We start from the raw sequence: 21717 nt of genomic DNA, 5'->3' as shown, positions 1-21717 counted from the left end.
TGAGTGGCCCAGCCAGAGCCCAGACTTAAAGCTGATTGAACATCTCTGGAGAGATCTGAAAATGGCTGTGCATCAATGCTCCCCATCCAACCTGATGGAGCTTGAGAGGTCCTGCAAAGAAAAATGGGAGAAACTGCCCAAAAATAGGTGTGCCAAGCTTGTAGCATCATACTCAAAAATACTTGAGGTTGTAATTTGTGCCAAAGGTGCTTCAACGAAGTATTGAGTGATTTTTTTTGTTTTTTTATTTTTAATTAACTTGAAAGGGTTTCAAACAAACATCTTTCACGTTTTCATTATGGGGTATTATTTGTAGAATTTTAAGGGGAAAATAATGAATCAAATCCAGTTGGAATAAGGCGGTAACATAACAAAATGTGGAAAAAGTGAAGCGCTGTGAATACTTTCCAGATGCACTGTAAAAGCTTTGTGGGCAAAGTTATTTTCAAAGTTCCTAATGCAGGCATTGCAATCTCTTTCTCAGAAAGCAGACTTTGTCAGCCTGCTGGCCTTCTACTGTAAAGAAACTGCAGGTGTTTCTAAGCTGTTAGAACCAGGTGAAACTTCAGAATCTTTTGTTGTGATGTTAGGGAATCTTTAGGAATGAATTAATTCACATTAAAAGCAATTACAGAAGTCAATGTTGTCTTGTTTTAAGGCTTTGGTTCTTCAGAATATGTAAATAGTTAATGTCAATAGTTTAGACACAGGTGCACTTTAATAATACTTTCCCTACTGACTCCAATGAAGATCACAAATGGCAACTTTTTTTTTTAATACAAGAAAAAAAAGCCTTTCAACGTTGAAAATATGTCAAATTTTTTAAAATCAAATTTCAGCTAAGCTCAATAAGCAAATTAGGAACTGGCCAAATTTTGCCAACAGCGAATTGGGAGTTAAACTGTCCGAATGTTGTCAATGGTGAAATTTGCAAATTTGCACTCAATTCTACTGAAACCACTCTCTATATAAACAACTATAATGTGTATCACAAGTATAATGTGGCCTGCGAAATGGAATTGTGTTGATACTGCACCTTATGTACCTACTATCCTAGTGCAACATTTCCTTTCACAGCATGCATCTATTCTGAAGAATAAATCTATAATTTGCAGATCGGTCAGTTTGCTCATCATATTTATTTTTATGTTTTCCCAAGGACCACTTCTTAAAAGTCTTCACATTTATGCTTAATTGCCCTAGTAAATTCCCTCTAGTAATTTACTTTTAATTTTCCAAATAACATAACTTGTTTGTTCTTCATTTATATTTAATGTAGCTCATTAAGGTAAGGGTCAGTGGGGCACCCACAAGTAACAAATATTTTATTAACCTGTTTTTCAAGATGCATTGATTTACACGTTCATGCAGTGCTCATGTAGTGTGTAAAATAATATTTGTTTCCAGATGTACTAGCAGGTTTTCCCCTAAATGTGCAGAGGCTGCTTGTCCAACTGCTTGGCCACCCAAGATACCAGCACTAATAAACAGTCTAGGGGTTGTCTTTTTAATATTTTTTGCTTGATGTAACTTTAAAAAGGGAGGGGCTAAAGCATGGGATACTCCAAACTGATTAATATTCAGAAATGAGAGAACAAACTTCTCCTTCAGTAGATGTGAATTTTGGACAGTCTAAGCCCCCACAACTGAAGACCATGAGGTAACTTCTTGAACACGTCACAGGAAGTGACAAAACGCGTCAGTTTGGAACGCATAGCGTCAACACGGTACGTCAGGTGGAACGCAAGCCGGAAGCACGGCACGCCACTCTGCAGAGAGGACGCGCAGCCCGCACCAGCCGATCACAGACCACCACTGCTTTCTATTCTGTACAATTCCAGTTTCAAAAAACCCACTATTGTGGGTAATAAACTAATTTCTTTCGATACTACACCATTTGGAGCTTTTTTTTCCTTCCCTACTGGCACATATCCCGATGTAAGCAGAAGCTCAACACCAGACCATACCAACTCATAGGAGATTAAAGGGGAACCCATCCCAGCCCAGGGGGCAAATAAAGCGTGAGTGGTCCTAATGCTGTAAGGCATATAGGACCTACTGGTTCTGGTAAGTGATTTCATCTTCCCATCTACCCACAAGTCACGGTGAAACGGATTGATGTCACAGAAATTATGGACACTCATGTTTGAGCACTTGCTCTCTTGAACCGTTGAATAATACAGTCACAAAGGACATTTTTGACCATTTTGAGCACTATAGTCACCTTATTTTCTGGACTTTATCATATGCAATAGTCACTATTTTATTATTTGCCTGTGTCTGATTATCTATTGTATTTATTCATTGGTATATATATATTTTATGTAGTCCTATTCCCAGTTACTGGAGCACATATTACCCTATTCATAATATAGTGAGTAATTAATTTTCTTTGCTAAGAGCACAAATTATTCAGCAAGCGCTGTAGCTAGCCCTTGGTTTAAGAGCTAATAATTGCAATCTCCATATATAACCTATAGCTGCTGCTGCACCATTAACTTTATATTTATAATTTTATATTTATATTTATTCTTCTATTTTATTTAATCTCTTATACATCAATATTCATCTTTAACATTGTTTATTACCCTGTGGCGCGGGGAATATACCTTGGTATATATCTTTTAACTTTCTGAACAGGCTAGGACCTCACAGCTGGAGGCCATGAGATACGTCTTTGGCACCTGGTTACCTTGTGCCTCTGTACAACTGCTGGTACCCAGTTCAATCTCTGGAGCACTACACAGTCACAGGTATCAATTTAGGGTCTTTACTTACAAGTCCCCTCGACAGCTGCTACCTGCCAGCTTCCTCCAGACATGGTCCAAAGAGTGACACGGCACCTCTCCAGGCCAGATCCCCTGTGGTAAGGTTCTGTAATCAGCTTCAAAGCATTCGGGCTCTCACCCCTTACACCACTGAGGCCTCTAGAGCAGCTGTACAGTCCATAAGCAAGGTCCATAAAGACATAGATGAGCGAGTTTGAGGTGGAGGAACTTAACTAGCCTACACAAAGTCCTGACCACAACCTGACCTTTGGGATGAATTAGAGTAGAGACTGCAAGTCAGGCCTTCTTTTACAGCATCAGTACCTGACTTCACAAATGAGCTTCTGAAAGAATGGTCAAACAATCCCATAGACACACTTCTTAACCTTGTGGACAGCCTTCCCAGAAGAATTGAAGCTGTTATAGCTGCAAAGGGTGGGCCACATCCATATTGAACCCTACAGACTAAGACTGGGATGCCATTAAAGTTCATGTGCGTGTAAAGGCAGGCACCCCAATACTTTTGGCAATGTAGTGTAAGTTTAGCTAGCATCCTACTCTAGAAGAGGGCTACACAAATAAATAATCTTTCTTTATAAAAATAACTTGGTAAAAATAACCTTGAGCAGTGTCTGTTTTTCTTTTCACCTGGGAATGAGACACAATTTGGTAACTGGGTAAAAAACATGCAGTTAAAAGACATAACACAAGGTGGAAAGACCAGGTCATATCACAAACTCAACACTTGGGGAGGAAACATGTTGATGAATGAATGGAGATATCTTCAGTTAAAACATTTTGTGAGATCCCTGCCTCAACCCATCAGATCCGAGAAGGACCTGAACCTAGTGGAAAAACTCTGTAACCTACTAACAAAAATAAAACATACCGCTAGTATACCTCAGATTTACAAAATGCTAACCGAGATGGTAGGTCCGAGGAAACCTCCATTCATTGAAACGTTGGAAAAAGAGATAGGATCAAGTTTAAAAGAGCACAAAGTGAGTGCTATACTTAGTGCATTGTTTCTCAATAGATGTAAATACCATCCAAATTAATTACAAATGCCTTTCGAGATGGTATATAACGCCGGTAAAAGCACATAAATGCCATCTAGAAAAATCGGAATTATGTTAGAGAGGTTGCAATGCACAGGACACAATGTTTCCTATCTGGTGGGACTGCCCAAAATATGGGAATACTGGCAGAAGGTACTACAGTTTATCAAAGAAATTACAGGAGAGAGTATCATAGACGACCTATGGACATGCTTATTTCACAAAACAGACAAATTTACAAAAGCAGTATAAAAACATGATTGTCCTAAACCTGATAAATGCAGCAAAGGGGGCAATACCAAAAAAATGGCTAGATGTAGAAATCCCCACTCTCAGAGACTGGTTAAATAGAACTGAATACATATACAATATGGAATACCTCAGTAGTAGAGATGAGGAACAGGCAGAGAGTTTTTCAAATAAATGGAGAAAATGGGCAGACTTCAAAAAGACCAACAAATATACAGAAGCTTGGGTAGATTAGGTAAATATAAAGTGAGATGTAGGAGAAGAGGCACAATAAAGGAACAGAGGGGTAAAAGAAATGGGGAGGGAGGCTTTTCTGGGCTTTGGGAAATAAGGGGGAAAAGTTTTATTGTAATTGGTGTAGTATTTTGTACTTGTTTGGTCATATAGAACTGAAAACTAATAACATTTATATATATATGTATAAAAAAAAGTCTGTTTTTTAGTTGGCGTGGCTAAAATGCCAGGACAGTACAAATACTCTCCAAATAACCCAGGGGGTAATCATTCCATCTAAATTTAAAACACATGCACCAGGAAGAGTCAACTAATTTTAAAGGAGAAGTATAGCCAAAGCTCGTTTGGCTGTACTTCTCCTGTGGATGACAGTAATGCAGTTCATTCTGAACTCCTGTGACCTGTGGGCTGAAGCCCGCTGTCGGCTGATGTCACAGAGCCAGTCCTGGCTGGGGAAATATCATGACCTTATGGTCAGAATTCACCCAGGAGCCTGGACTGGCACCTGGCTCAACCTTTCCTGAGAGCCTGAGCCATCTGCTCCCGCCCCCTCCACAGCCCAGCATTCTAGTGAGTATAGGGGGGGGGGGGGGGAGAGCACTGACAGTCACAGCTCTCTGCTTAGAGTGGTGGGGAGAACTGAGCAATCAACGGTATTTGATCACTCAGTTCGTACCCTTACAGATGGCGGGGACAGATGCAGAAGAGCATTAATGCTGTATCCACCTAGGTAAGTATGATTTAAAAAACAAAAACATACTTCTCTTTTAAATCATAATAAACTGTTGGATAGCTACCAGTGTGCATAGGGAAAATAGATCTATGGAGGATGCCATTGCATTGGCCTTGCATTCTGTGGTACCTCATGTGGAAAACAAGAATAGTTATGTCTGCATGCTTTTTATTGATTTTAGTTCAGTATTTAAAGTGTTATTAAACCTTTTTTTTTTTTTTTATTTTATTGAAAGAAACATGTCTATACTAACCTGCCCTGTACAATGCTTTTGCACAAAGCGGCCCCGATCCTCTTCTTCTGGAGTCCTCCTCTGGCGCTCCCGGCTCCTCTTCCTCGGTAGGTGCCCTCACAGAAAGCCGCTTTCCATGGGGGCACCTCTGCTTTCCTGAGCCACCTTGCCTGCATCTATTGACACAAAGCAGATGGCTTGGCCCCACCCCCCTGTCACAGCATTTCATTGACAGCAGTCGGAGCCAATGGCTCCCGCTGCTATCAAGCTGCCTAGGGAGACAGAGGCGAGAGCTGCTGTTCTTGTGCACGTTGCTGGATCCGACTCATGTAAGAAATAGGGGAGGGGGGCTTGGGGGAGTTGCAGCACAGAAGGTTTTTCACCTTAATGTATAGAATTCATTAAGGGGAAAAAAAATAAGGCTTTACAACCACTTTAATACAATTTTGCAAGTGCAACTTGTTGCTATGCTGAACTCTTTGGGATTGAGCCCAACTCAATTTGTAATTTGATTTTTGATTTTGGCTGATAGACAGCAAAAGGTAAAAGTTGGAGATTGAAGAAAAGAAAATCTATGGCCTGCCTTATTCATTGAAGCTGTCCCTTATTACAGGTGTGCCACATGGATTTATATGCTCAGCCACTTTTTGTTTACACACTTATGATGTTTCCTGCTTCAATGTGGACTCTGTGTTAAAATTTGCAGATGACACCATGATAGTGAGGCAAATAGGGGCAGTGATGAGTCTGCATGTCACCAGGACATTGAAAATATAGTTCTGGGATCCTCGAACTACGGCCCTCCAGCTGTTGCAGAACTACACATCCCATGAGGCATTGTAAAACTCTGACATTCACAGACATGACTAGGCATGATGGGAATTGTAGTTTCTGAACAACTGGAGGGCCATAGTTTGAAGACCCCTGATCTAGTTGGTTGGTGCTGAGAAAACAGCTTACAGTTAAATGTATTTAGGACTAAGGAAATTAATATTGATTTTAGGAATGTACGAGAAGTTAGCTATGAGACAATGGTGATTGATGGGATGGAGATTGGGAAGGTAGAGGAGTTCCGCTTCTTTGGAACATTAATTGAGGATGTGCATGGACATGGCAGATATCCTGTCTCATGGGTACATTTTGAGTAAGCTATGGAGGGCAGGCTTTTCAGAGCAGGTCCCGATTCATTTCTGTAAAGCTGCAACTGAAAGTGTTTTAACGTATCACATTTCTCTGCGGCAAGGATCATGCAGGGTCCATAACAGAAATGTCTTGCCATGGGCAATAAATATGGTACAGAAGATTATTGTAGAAGTTAGCTTACCAAGTATTGAGGAACTGGGGAGGGGAGGTGCATCCAGAGAGTGAATAATATTTTGGAAGATATTTTGCATCCTGGTAATGGTTTGTATACGGTACATTGCTATCGTCTGGTTAACAATATAGAAATAGTTGCTTCCGTACCCCAAGGTTGCAGAATATAGTCTTTCCTTTAAACCATACATTTTTTGAGTGCTCAAGGTGTTTTGGAATAGGCTGATTGGTGGTATGTATTTATTAAGGTATGTCTGTTGTTTTCATTTAAAATGATAGTAAACTAAAAAGTGGTAATTGTCATAATTAATTCACATATATATCATGGCACTGTATTTTGTTTTTTGAAAAATCTTTTAAGTAATAATTATAATATTATTAATCTTTATTTTATATAGCGCTTTTAAAGGTAGATTCTCAAAGCGCTTTACAAAGACAAGAGAAACCTAAATACAATAAATACAGAGTAAAACAGAGAAAAAAAGGGACAATTATGTGAACGTACCTTATTCCTGCAGCACTGTGATGTGGTCACATGATCTTTCCCTGTTCTTTGTCATTTGTAGGGTAAGATCTTCGGGAAGGGCTTCTATTACTCTGCTGATGTATGCTCTCTACACTGTAAGTCTGTGTCTGCCCAGCCCTGATTGGTGCTGTGCCAGTCACATAACTAAAAAAAACACAGTTACAGAAGAGCAATTCAAATTATATTATAAATATAAAAAAACAGTTTTTTGGAGTTTTACAGCTCCTATTAAATCTTTATTGAACATCATATGTGTATTTTTGTGCATCAATATGGTGTAGGCGGAGTCAAAGAGGATTGACACTAGCTATCATTTTTCTCAGATGGCATCTGCATCTAAGGCTGTTTTTACTTTAGAGGTATTGGCAATTATATTTATTATATTTAATACTCATTTATATTAAAACTAAGCTTTTTTGTGAGTCTCTTAGTGAATGCAATTAAGCAGTGTACGATAACCCACCCTCATAGTAATGGCAATACAAGGACATGGAGGAGGAGGGAGGGAGGAGAGTGTCCTTTACCACAAAGTAAACACCCACATGTGTAACTCTATAGTCATGTGGGCTGCACAGATAAGAAAAAAGAGGAAAGAGCTTAGAAGGGTACTGAAATATGAGCATGCACCATAGAGGATTCCAACTGGTTTACATAATCTTATACTGCAATTGGGACACAGAAGATGGGAGGGACAATTGAAGGCAGGATCAACCAGGTATATTTCACTTTACACAAAACAAATGCTTTAGTGGCTTTGTGAGTATGCACACTCTATTAACCACTCTGCAACCGCTCACAGTAATACTACTGCGGCAGAGTGGTTCGTTATCGTCCAGTCACGTAGTATTAACGTGACTGGACTCCTCCCCTTCTGGGCGGCGCTTGCGCGCCGCCGGAGGCTCGCTCCCGCTGTTTTCATTCACAGTGGGAGTCGGGCCAGGGGAGGAGCAGCGGCGATCGCCGCTGCTCTTACCCGATCGTCGGGGATCGAGTCTGGAGATCCGCCCGCTGTGTGTAAACACAGCGGGCGGATCTCCATAGTGACAGGGAGTGACAGATCGGACTGTTCAGCATAGCTGGACATCCGATCTGTCCATGAATCACATAGTCACCTCCCCCCCTACACGTCAGTAAGCACCAGGCATACATTAACCCCTCCCTCTCCAATAAAATTAACCCCTTCCCTGCCAGTGTCATTTTTACAGTAACAGTGCATATATATAGCACTGATTACTGCAGTAATGTCACTGGTACCCCCAAAAGTGTCAAAAATGTCAGTCAGGGGTCCGGTCTGTCCGCCGCAATGTCGCAGTCCCGCAAAAAAAATCGCAGATCGCCGCCATTACGCGTTAAAAAAAAACCACCAAAAATGACAGAAATCTTTCCCTTTGTTAGTAAACGCAATAACTTTTGCGCAAACCAATCAAAATACGCTTATTGCGATTTTTTTTACCAAACATATGTAGCATAAAACAAATTGGCCAAAAACTTTTAAAAAAATTGGTTTTTACATCTTTTTTGGGGGGAATTTCATATAAAAAAATGTGAAAAATATTGTTATTTTTTCAAAATAAACGCTCTTTTTTTGTTTATAGCGCAAAAAGTAAAAATCGCACAGGTGATCAAATACCACCAAAAGAAAGCTCTGTTTGTGGGAAAAAAAGGACGTAAATTTCGTTTGGGTACGGCGTCGCACGACCGCGCAATTGTCAGTTGAAGTCGCACAGCGCCGAATCGCAAAAAGTGGCCTGGACGGAAGACAGCAAAATCCTCCGGTTGTAAAGTGGTTAAATAGCATTTAATGAGAGTTTTTTCATAGTCTGGGTTTAATAATACTTTTTTTATGTTAGGTGTGAGGGAGCTACAACTGTGTTTCATTTTATCATTATTATTGTGAAAGAAAATAGGTGCGCGAACCTAAAATAATGGAAAGTGAAGTGAAAGCAGCACTGAAATATAAATTAAACGTGAAAAGATAGTAATATAGGAAACATTACCAAAGTGCGCTAAACAAATAATGAACCAATTGTTCAAAAATACATGGATGGTGTCCGGATTGACACCAAAAACATATGCATTCAAATCCAAACAAAGTGCAAAAACTATAGAAAGTCTTTCTTTTCAAATTGGAGTGAAGGTAAGGGAGTGTTGGGAGGTGGGTGGGGCCTCGTCCCAAAAGAAGTGATCCAGAGTGGTTGTCAGTGACCTGATATACACCTGTGGACACCCAGTGTTAGGAGTGGACTCTTACCACAATGTGGAGAGATGTGAGCATGTACTATGTTGTGTCCAGAAGTCCCAACTAATCAAGCTGGCAGGGATGGCTCTCGGAATGGACCGGAACAATCAGCTGCTTCCAAAGTGGGGAGGGATCTATAGGCTTCCACAATGTGGAGAGATGTGAGCATGTACTATGTTGTGTCCAGAAGTCCCAACTGATCAAGCTGGCAGGGATGGCTCTCGGAATGGACCGGAACAATAAGCTGCTTCCAAAGTGGGGAGGGATCTATAGGCTTCCAAGCAGGGGAAAATGCCAAGAAAGAACGAACCCAGAGAAAAGAAGAGGACTATAGTGCATTACCTTCGGCTTTATTTATGAACTGAATGAAGAGACACTTACACAATCCAGACGAACAGACAGCAAATACAGGACGGTCGCGAATGTCTGCAGTACAAACCGGGACCTATGACAGCACGGCTGGCTCCCCCCGACGCGTTTCCACTAACAAGTCGGCTTCTGGGATTGGAGGTCCCGGTTTGTACTGCAGACATCCGCGACATTCCACCCGGTGCATAAAAAAGTGCACACACACAAAGTGAGAACACAAAAAAGCACAGGGTGTGCGACAACGTATGGTCTTCCCTCCGAAGAGGTAGGACCCGAAACCTCGATCCCCCGGGGCGCAAGACTCCTGACAGGGATATAAGGTACTCATGGTCTGTCTGGCCGAAACCAGACCGACCCCGTTCTTCAGGGGGACTGCCGAAACAGCCCCCACCGAGTACTAAGTAGGGCTCCCCCGAAGGGAGACCCCATGGGAGAGGGCGAACTAAGCCAAAAGGCCATATCCACCCCCTCCCAAGACTCAAGGCTGGGCCTGAGGACCCACACACTCCAGTCGTGCAAATAAAGAAAAAAGGTGACAGTGCAGTGACAAACTCCAAAGAAAAGGACAAACAAACAAAGAAGTGGGGGAAGGGAAGTGGGGAAAGTGCGATGGTGCCATGTGAGGGACCAAGGCAGGCCTTCCAGCCGGAATAAAAAATTCCTCTGGTGCAAGCCAAAAGGCCTGTCCCAAGAGGCAGGTGCGAAAAAGGTGTGCATAGTGCAGTGACCAAGGTGCCGAAAAAACTCACAGCGAGCTGCCCCTCACCAGTGAGAAATTAAGGCACCCCTGGGCTGCCACCCCAGGGGCAATTACACTACGGGCTTTTTCAGTCTCAGCCCCCGGCCAGACCGAGTGTAGCCTATCCCCACCAGCAGACATCAGAACCTGGACAGCTTAGAGAGAGCTTACCTACAACTGGGGACAGGCCCGTCACCAAGCCAGATCAAAACCCAGGAGAGAAAGCCCTCCCCTCGCCATCCTGTTCCTCAGCCCATTACATCCAGGAGCAGTTCCACTGGGCACACCCTCCAGGCCGGCTTTCCTGCTCCCTTCAAACTGGTTAGGACAGTTCAACCCATTCAAATCAGAAGGCGGCGGGCCCCACATGCTTTCCCAGATGACCTACTCCCCATACCTCAGTACTCAGAGCGCTCCGGGTTTCGGTCATACTGGTACTAGCTAAGGCCCATACCAACTGATAAGAACAGATACTACACTTGATCTTAGCCAAAAGGCCGAGAAGCGGACTTATATGTTACTGTATTCACAGAACACTTGCACTTGCAATCGCACAAATTATTTTGTATACCAATTCACAAATTGTGGCACCTATATATATTGCATTTCACTAATTGTGGCACCTATATATATTGCATTTCACTAATTGTGGCACCTATATATATATTGCATTCCACACGTGTATGTAATACCATGTTCTTGTTTAAAAAATCACTTCAGCACAGCATTTTATACAGATTGGGCACACTGTATAGTATATCTAGTACTTTGGCCTTGTCTGAGCACCATTCACAATGATTTGAATATTGATTTATTTTAAACTGTTGGAAATTTTAATATTTGATATACACAAGCACCAGCGCCCACTTTACTTATTTTTTATATTGTCAAAGGTATTGGGGACGCCTGCCTTTACACGTACATGAACTTTAATGGCATTCCATTCTTAGTCTGTAGGGTTCAATATTGCACCCTTTACAGCTTCAACTCTTCTGGGAAGGATGGTCACAAGATTTAGGAGTGTGTCTATGGGAATGTTTGACCATTCTTCCAAAAGTGCATTTATGAGGTCAGGCACTGATGTTGGATGAGAAGGCCTGGCTATCAGTCTCCACTCTAATTCATCCTAAAAGTGTTCTGTTGGGTTGAGGTCAGGACTCTGTGCAGGTCAGTCATGTTTCTTCACCCCAAACTCACTCATCCATGTCTTTATGGACCTTGCTTTGTGCACCGCAATCATGTTGGAACAGGAAGAGCAATCCCCAAACTGTTCCCACAAAGTTAGGAGCATGAAATTGTCCAAAATGTCTTGGTATGCTGATGCCTTAAGAGTTCTCCTTTACATAGAACCCTCTTCCTGGTCCCATAGGAGATCTTCAGAGCTGTGGAAGCCATAGGGTCATGCTGCTGTCAGACAAACTCATGTGAGGAGGGAACAGGGGAGTGGCTTTCCAGTGCTGTGTGTGTCTATGGACACACATAGCCTGCTCAGGAGCATGCTCGCACAAGTGCTTCCTTAGCACACTGGTTTCTAAAGGGGCATTCAGAGGAAGAAGGAACAGACAGCATCAATGGAGAACTGCTAAAGAGGAGGCAAGGGACCCCTCTGTGCAATACCGTTGCGTACAACAGGTAAGTATAACATCTTTTCTATTTTAACACACAAAAAATGATCCTATACTATAACTTTAAGCTAAAGACTGAAGTTTTTCAGTAATCTTCAGTATGTACAACAGTGAGGAATGGAGGTTTCTGGCACTCCAGCAGTGGTGTCTGAAGTTGTATGTTGCTTTTAGCCAGATTTTACATTTAGATATGTTTCCTCCAAGCAGTTTCTTCAATGTGTCCTGTGTTTTTATGTACCAGTACAAAACGTTACAATTAGGCATCTTTCACATGGCTGATCATGAGGTGATAAAAACAGTCTTGTTGAGCTGCAGTTTTACTACCACATACAGCCAAAGGGATATAGCCAGAGGGAATTATACACATGCTGCAGTCACGGCAAACTTATCACAGTTTATTGAGTTGACAGACCGTCAAACCCACCTGCCAAACTTCCCCACTCAGGTCAATGGGGCTGCGCTGCAACTGTGAGCTCATTATCTGATTTATGGTCAACTAGACTAGTTGAAGATTTCCATTTATATTCACATTATAACAGCCCATGGAGATATTTACTGCCAATGAGATTATTCATTTATATTGTGTTATCTATATGTGCAAGTAGTAGAAAAGGGTCAAATATCAGTCTGCAGCATATCATTATATTGCTCTGAAAGTCATTTTAACAGCATCTAAAAAAACTATATCTGATCTTCTGTGACAGAACACAGCTAAGGTCCATAGGGCAGTACTAAAAGACAGCGCATAGTGTGCACAGCAAGAATCAGTGAAAGTATTTCCAGGAAACCCTATTTCTTTACTTACATCCATATACTAACACAGTGGGGTTCCCTCAACAAACCACTCCCATGTTTTACCGGCTCTTCAGTCATTTTTTTATCTTTCCATCTATAAAATCTTCTGTCCTTGTTGTTTTAACTTTGGATAGTAAAACATTTTTTTTCTGCCAGTAAATACCTTATACAGCCCACTTCCTCTTGCTTGTCTGGTAATTAGCCTAGGCTAATGACATCATGCACAGCTCTCTCTCTCACTCTCGTGAGAGTTTGCCAGCACAGGGGGAGGGGGCAGGGGAGTGGAGGAGGGATGAATCACAGGAGAACCAAGGAGAGCTGCAGAGATGGAGGGGGCAGAATGAGGGCGAAGATAACAGGAGACTGTAAAGATCCATGAGTATTCATCCAGAGAGGGGAAATGTGCAGGCAAGTACTGGTGTGAGTGTGTCTGTCTGTATATATGTGTGTCTGTGTGTCTATATACTGTATATGTGTTTGTGTCTGTGTGAATCCAGGAAGTGAACAGGCAGCAGCTTCAGCTGCCCACAGTTAAAATGGCTGCAGCCAGACTTAGCGGAGGGAGATTTCTGCAGCATATTTGTCAAAAACAGAATCACTGTATATATGAAATAATATGCAAAGCGGTTGGAGAGAAGCTTCAGAATGGCAAATATGTTTTTTTTTTTAATTATGTGAAGAGACTGCAGTTCCACTTTAAGCTACAATATACAGGCTTCAACTGCACCAATGCCACCTGCTGGTAAAATAGGGTATTGCGACACAACAAGTACAGGAATGATTCCCCTTTGAAAAAGAAGTTCACACCCACATCAATCCTTCCTGTCATCCCTTTAATGTTCTGCCATCTTCAAACGTTCAGCACTTGCACAGATGCACCACAGATAATTGGGACTTAGCAGAGGCCTGTGGTGCATCTGAAAAAGGTTGCGTACAAACACCTGGTTCTGGTATATGGGCACTGTAGTGATCTGCAGCATCTGTGCATACATGCAGAAATCCCCACAATGCGGACAGATATACCAAGGCAATGACGTGCCTGCATGTGCACTAAATCTTGTGGTGCACATACACTATCTGTAACTAACTGCCTTCTGGGATAGGTGTGATGTGGAAATTCTTCCATCCTGTAGCACAAAAGGCACGATACTATACAGACAATAGGCAAAACATTTTCCCATTTTTGTAAGGGAAGTGGGAGGAACAAAATGAGAAAGGATTCCTGTAAAGAATATCTAGGACTAATTGCTCGATCAAGTGCTGTCTGTCTCTCCTCTCTCCCCGCTCTCCCAGGCATTGGTGAGGCAGTGGAAACCATTTGCTTTCGCTGCTGTTAGTTAAATCCTTTGATGAGAAGTGGGGCATGGGGCAGAGCTGTGCTGAGTATGTCTATGGATGCAGGCAGGATCGAGCTCACATGTGCGCCCCCATAGGAATCAGCTTCTTAAGGGGTTGCGCAGAGAAGAGGAGGGGCCAGGAGCGCTAGGGGGGACCCCAGAAGAGGAGGATTGGGGCCACTCTGTGCAATTCCACTGCACAGAGCATGTAAAAATAACATGTTTGCGAGTTAGAAATAAAAATTAAAACTTTACAAATACTTGAAAAATGTACCCTTTTGCAATAAATGCCTTCTGAAAAGTAGCAGTGCACTTTCTGGTATGTGAGAGTGGAGAGTGCCTAGGCACTCTATGCCTACAGCCAGGGCCGGTGCTTCCACTAGGCAAACTAGGCAGCCGCCTAGGGCGCATTGCCACCTAGGGGTGCAGCCAGGAGTCGGCAATCTCTCTCCATCATGAATGATTATTGTGAGCTGAGGGGAGAGGTGGCGGTAGGGGAGGAAGAAGGGACAGAGAAAGATGCCAGGTGTCTTGGGCAGTGGCGGAACTATCAGGCCCTGGCTTTTTTACTACTGTTGGAGGGGCCCCAAGAGGCAGGAATGCAGCCCACCAGCGTGCTGCCTGCATGATGATCCTCTTCAGCTGAACGGCCTTAACCCCAGGCAGGAAGTGATTCTCTGCACTGAGCTGGTCCCTGGGTGTTACATGGAGCATTCCTGGTATGAAAGGGAATCGGGTTCACCAGGTGTGCCATGGGGAATCAGAGTCACCAGGTGTGACATGGAGGATACTGGTCACCGGGTGTGCCATGAGGAATTGGGGTCCCTGGGTGTGCCATAGGGGGATTGGGGTCCCCAAGTGTGACACGGAGGAACATTGGGTACCCCAGGTGTGACATGGAGGAACATCAGGGTCCCCAACTGTGACATGGAAAAACATCAGGGTCTGACATAGAGGAAAGTTGGGGTCACTGAGTATGACAGCATGACATGGAGGAACACGGGGGTCCCTGGGTGTGACATGGAGGAACATCAGGGTCAGTGGGTATGACAGCATGACATGGAGGAATATTGGGGTCCAAGGGTGTGACATGGAAAAACATCAAAGTCCCCTGGGTGTGACACGGAGGGACATTAGGGTCCCCGGGAGTGACATGGAGGAATATGGGGGTCACTGGGTATGAAAGCATAACATGGAGGAACCATCAGATCAGGGTCACTGGGTATGACATAGAGGAGTATTTAACCCCTTCCCTTTTTTTTGGGGGGGGGGGCGCCAGTAGCTGGTCTTGCCTAGGGCGTAAAATAGTCTAGCACCGGCCCTGCCTACAGCCTCATAAATGTATATATGCAGTGTGAGATCTATGGCACTGCAACCTGTGAAACTTATCTCACCAGATTTGGAGTGAGATTTGGTTATGCCATTACTGTTCAGCTCACTGTTCACCTTACTGGAGGTTCTGACAAGAGGAAACAAAGCCCAAAATGGCTGTACCACCCAATGTAAAAAAAGGTATGGCATTTTAGATAGGGAAAAATCCACTTCGGGGAGACCATAGGCTATACTGCTAATTAATCCCTTGCCCTCTGCTTGCCTTTTAAGGCAGTTTTTTTTTTTTTTAACTCAGTACCTCTTTAAGTCCACAAAATAAAAAAAAATAATAAAATTTAAAAAAAGACAGGCAGGAACTCTTTGGTAAAAAACATTCTACAAAATAATTATTTTTACAGTGCCTATAGGGCATCATTTATTCACCATGACAGTTCATGCCATATCGCCCAAAGGCTTAATCCGATTTTCTTTCATGTCAGCTTTGTTTCATAAGTATTACTGGGCCATAGTTGGAAGGGGTGAACACATACGAAAATAACCTTTAAGTACCACGTGGGAGTAAATTAGATTCATTATATTCAGTGTCCTGATAAGTCGTCATTAGATTAATTGCGTTCTCCAACTCATCTTTCTTTGCCAAGAAACAATGGAGAAAAAAAATTAAATTATTTAAATGCTGGCTGGCCAAAGCCATTTATTAGTTCATTATTTTTTTAAGCAGTTGAGAATATAAAAAATAATTTAGACACAAACTTGATCGGCTTAGCACTAAAAACGTTTCCAGCTACTTTTGAAATGTAGCTCATTTTTATTATACTTTTAGCATATGCTGCAGTCTCTGTAAGCTACCTAGTAAATTGTATATGTTTTAAAGCACATTATTAATCCATTTTATTCTCATTTGCCCAATTAATACCCAGTAGCTCCAGATCCCTCCGCAGTCTACTGAGCATCTCAGCTGTTTGCAGAGTCCGGCTGTGCACCTTGAATAAGCGTGTCAGCATTCTAGGTAGCAGTGAATTGAGAATCAATCTGTACAACTGCAGTACTATCATGCTGTATAAACGCATGGTTTTATACGCCGTAATATATGTCAGGTTAAAATGGTAAGTGCCACTGCGGTTAAACAGCTATTTCAAATAGTATTGACCTTTGCTCGGCCGAAAGATGTTTAATTTAACAGATGCAATCAATATTGCTGCTATGGTATGTGTAATTAAGCAGGATTTTATTGTTAGCCACTTCATTAAAACATTCATGATGAGCAAAAGTAGTCTTGTATGCACTATGTATATTATTATGTGTCACTTTACGGTTACTATAGCTAATTGATGGTTTACCTCGTCATGTATCAGTTGCAGTAACTTCTCTAATGCAGAACAGGGCATGCAATGTTGTCAAGGATTTCCCCACTGATGGGAATGCTGGAACAAGTTAAGCAGCAGAAGCAGCACAGACGTTGAAGCTTTCCTACTTTTCACAAGCCTCTTTTTCTTTTTTTTTTTCTATCTTATGATTTTTCAGTGAAGAAAATCCATTTGATATCCGAAGATGAAGAGGGTACTTTTCCTGGTGCTAATCTCTTTCTGTTGGGCTGATCATCATGGCAGTAACTCCCCGGTGTACCACGACAGGATCATTCACGTCCATGGTAAGACTATGGCCAAAGTAAGGCACGTCAATTTGTTTTCAGGGGTTTATGTGATATACAATATGTTGCTGTTTGCATCCTGCTTCTCTGTATCATATTATGCTGCATTGACCCTACCACCCCCCCCCTTTTTTTTAACCTCTCTTTACTTTTGCTAAGTTTGCATTGGTATAAGTGTCAGCAGTGTTAGCTCCTTATAACAAAAGGGCAGCTTAGGTTTAACATTTATTTCCATCAGTATCTCTGCACTGAGTGAAGTGTTGCTTTTTTTTCCTGATTAAGAAAGAGCTATTTGGTACCACTGCAATGTCCTTCATGCTAAAGATAGGGGGAATATTAATATGCTGTTATTTAAAAGGGGTTGCTTTATTTTCAGATGACAAAAGTGATGTGCTTACCTTAGCTGGAGGCTGTATTCTAAAGTCCATTTCAATTCTGTATGAGCATTTTTGTTTTTTCCCTTACAGCATGCATCTGCAGCAGGATCTAATTCTGCAGTGCATGTCAGCTTTTCAGCGTTGGCATCCGTAGTTGAAAAGTCACAATGCCAGGAAAAATACAGAGCTTGCTCATTGTTATTGTATGGCACAGAAATGTAATTTACATATATTTATTTGATAAAAATAGAACAGCTGAATGTGGAAAGGGGGGCCTTTATCCTTCTTTAGCTGCAAAGGGTTACTCTAGAAATGACACCAAGGCCATATAAAGACTGTAACATATTTTAATGACAGCTGTAAGTCTTGAAATGTGATGTGTGGGTCTCATTAATGTATCGTATAAAATGGATTTGAGTGCTCACTGCTGCCAGATAGGCCGGGGTGCCATGATTCTGTTTTTATTGCCATACAGGCCCCTCTTACATAAATACTCCTGACAACATTGTCCAATTTAAGAAAGTGATACCCACTGACAAGCTATGATTGCAGTGCATCCCAATCTGTGAATTTGTTTTATAGTTAGATCCATACAGAGCAACACTAATTAGCTCATTGCAGATTCCTTACTAAAAAGGAAATCTGGCTTTATGCCATTGAAGAGGCTGTGTAATTATTAGCATAGTGATGTATGAATATTTTATCAGACTTATTTGTTTTTATAGGGCAAAGAATAAATATGAAGTTGGGGTTCACTTATAACATGGGTTTCCAAACAAAGGGCCAGTTTACTGTTCTGCAGACTTTAGGGGGGCCAGACTGTGGACATCGGGAGTGCAAAATGCATTAGCATCACTGAGAGTAAACAATCCCCCATCATTGGTGTCAGTGGAAGCAATTGTACCTCATCATCCTGTAGCACCCTCCTAGTTAGGTAGGTGCTAGGTAAAAGCATCTATTGCTCCTGCTGCTTAACGGGGAGCCTGATCTATTATTTTGCCTGTCACATGTTTTCAGGTGTGATTCACTGGGTCTAAGGGAGTGTCCCCACTGTATCCAATGAGGAAGTTTGTTGGACAGTGGAGGAAACCCAGCCAGTGACGCATCAGCTTTTGTGGGAGGGCATTCTTGCAATGCATCCTGGGATTGCTCATTAAAGCGGAGGGGGCATGTGACAGGGCGTCCTTGGCGGGAAGCAGAGTCCCAAGAGGAGGCAGACGGCTGTCTTTCCTCCTGCAGGTGTGAGGAAAGTGGTTCAGGCAGTCGGCCTAGTGAACGGGGTGTGGAGCTGAGCTGCAGAGAATCCAGATTTCTGACAGTGGAGCTAGTGGCAGAGTCTCTCAGGAAAATCAGTGTCGTGAGTACTCAGGGATTTGCCACAGGGTCTGCCTAGGAGAGGGGCCCACTCCAGAGAAGTCAGGGGATCAAGGAGCTAGCTCACACAGGAAGTTTGACAGTAAAGGGGGTGCCGTGTAGTTGACCCTGAAGAATAGGAACGTTCATTCTATTTCCCTACTTATGACAAGGTGAAGCAGCGGCCTAGCCGTGACTAGCGTTATACAGTGCTACTCAGCGTTACTCAGCGTTAATCAGCATTAATCAGTCGTCCTAGCTAATTGTGCATAGTTATACAAGTTGCAATATCCCACTCATTCCCTTCTCCTACCCAAGTTCTAAATAAAAACACAAAAACCAAAGCTACTGGACTGTTTCCTGACTGAGCTAAAACACTTGGGAAAATGTTGAACTGTCATGCTATTGCTAATGGAAACCCAGGGGAACTCGTAACTAGCAGCTCCCAAGGGGGTAGTGCTACAATCCTATGAAACTCCCTACCGCAATCTGTCCAACTGTCTCCTACTCTGTTTGCTTTTAGATGATCCCTGAAAACCCTTCGCTTCAGAGAAGCCTATTCTGCCCCCACCTAACAACTGTACATTTATTTTCTCCATTAGATCACCCCCCACAGCTATCACCTTTTGTATCACTTGGCCCTCCCTCCTAGATTGTAATCTATAATGAGCAGGGCCCTCTGATTCCTCCTGAATTGAATTGTATTGTAACTGTAGTGTCTGCCCTCATGTTGTAAAGCACTGCGCAAAATGTTGGCGCTATATAAATCCTGCAAAAAAAAATAATCATTGGTGCATTGGCAGCAATTGTGCCCCATCATTGGAGTCATTGTGCCCCATTGTTGGTGTCATTGGGTGGAATTATGTCCTTCATTAGTGTCAGTGAATAAAATAGGGCCTCAAGGGCCAGATAAAAGCAAGCAAATGGCCGTATCCGGTGCCCAGGCTGCAGTTTGGAAACCATTGGCTTATACCATGGGTCCAAAGGGAATTTTGCAGGTTTAGGATTCATGGTCCTGTTAGTCTTCTTGTGCAGAATCAATTGGTAAAATGTTTAAGACCAAATTGCACTGCATGGCCTTTAAACTTTAGGCCGCAAATAACTGTCACAATTTCCCCTTTATCAATCCACTAATCTTATCTTATTGCTTATCCTAAAGCCCCTCCTCAGCCCTTCCACTCTTGTTGCCAGCTATTTAGACATTAATGGCTATGTGTTGAGTTATTTTGAGCGGAAAGCAAATTTACACTGTTCTACAAGCTGTACACTCACTACTTTCCATTGTAGCAAAGTGTCATTTCTTCAGTAGTGTTGTCACATGAAAAGTTATAATAAAATATTTACTAAAATGTAAGGGGTGTACTCACTTTTGTGAGATACTGAGAGGGAAGTCTCCCCACTGGCTCCATGAGAGGATTCTCATTGGGTAGTAGAGGAAACCCAATCAGAGGCACATCCAGGCCTGTATCTACCCCAGAAGGCAGATTCTGCCACAGAGGATTCTGGGAGTGGGTATAAGTTTGAGGGGAGCGCATGACGCAGCCTCTTTGGCGGGAAGCAGAGTCCCAGAAGGGAGAGTACGGCTGTCTCTCCTCCTGTCAGAAGGATAGGGTGTCTCGGGTGGCTGCCTGAGAGTACAGAGAGAGAGCTGAGCTGAGCTGCAGAGAGGAGCCGGTGTGCCGAGGACCAGCGGAGAAAGAGGGGTTCAGTTCCAGGAAAGCATTCCAGGTTCGTGAGTACTGTGAACTAGTACTTTGTAAGGAATCCCAGTTAAACCTAGTTGAGCCAGAGGAGTATCCCACTCATTCCCTTCTCCCATCCCCATTACAAAATAAACAAAACAAACCAAAGATGCCGGAATAGTCATTGTCTCCAATCTCACACTGGGGTATTCAACTTATATGTGTTGGAAGTGTAACCGGTAACAATGGCAGACCTATATCAGGCCCAATGCCTGGAAAACCTGCTACACACACATATATATATATATATATATATATATATATATATATATATATATATATATATTATGCAGTATATATGTATATATACAATTAATCCTAATAATAGGTAATGAAATAAATCTAACCACCCTTATTACATATTTATTCCAGTTTTTTATTCATTCTATGTCTGTTCTTGTAAATTATGATTATTAGTCAGTGTTTGTATCGCGCCAACAGTTTGCACAGTGCTTTACAACATGATGGCAGACACTACAGTTACAATACAATTCAATACACAAGGAATCAGAGGGCCATGCTTGCTTGATACAAAAGGTAAAAACTGTGGGGGATGAGCTAGGGAAAAAAATAAATGTACAGTTGTTAGGTGGAGGCAGGATGGGCTTCTCTACAGATTTCAGGGATCCCCTAAAAATGGACAGAACAAAGTGGACAGACTAGGAGATAGTCAGACAGATTGGGGTAGGGAGTTCCAGAGGATGGGAGAGGCTCATGAGAAGTCCTGAAAGTGAGCATTTGGTTGGTATTTTGAGACTAGGCTAGTGATGTAACTTGGGGCAGAGCTGCGGTCCTAGTGCAAACAGTTCGGGCGAGAAACACATTAACCTTTCAATTTATCATTCGTTCGGCAGAATTTTCCAAACTGTTCCTTCGATTTTTCAGCTCTGAAAAGTTAAAACCGATATTCTATTTGTGCCCAATAACTGGATGAAAAACTAACGAACTGACCAAATGACAGATTTTCAAATGATTTTTTGGCTAGTGTATGGCCAGTATAAGTGTAGTAGTACAGAGTAGTTATCATTGGTTTTAGGAAGTCAG

General features: G+C 42.4%; 1 protein-coding gene across 2 annotated transcripts in view; it reads left to right on the top strand.

The window, feature by feature from the left end:
* The window catches only part of HAPLN1 (hyaluronan and proteoglycan link protein 1), a 169711-nt gene that overhangs the window by 96071 nt on the left and 51923 nt on the right, over positions 1–21717 (top strand). The window contains exons 1-2 of one of the 2 annotated variants that reach the window (XM_082243913.1): positions 16610–16756; positions 17075–17201. In XM_082243913.1, the coding sequence (XP_082100039.1) occupies positions 17102–17201 (100 nt within the window). In that variant the 5' untranslated portion in view covers positions 16610–16756; positions 17075–17101. Of the gene's footprint in view, positions 1–16609; positions 16757–17074; positions 17202–21717 lie in introns of those variants that run through there. The other variant, XM_082243912.1, reaches the window with a different exon arrangement.

Source organism: Pelophylax lessonae (genome assembly GCF_965119305.1).
Source record: "Pelophylax lessonae genome assembly, chromosome: 1".
Lineage (NCBI taxonomy): Eukaryota > Metazoa > Chordata > Amphibia > Anura > Ranidae > Pelophylax > Pelophylax lessonae.
Note: the sequence above shows the minus strand (reverse complement) of the source record. Positions and strands in the feature narration are given on the sequence as shown.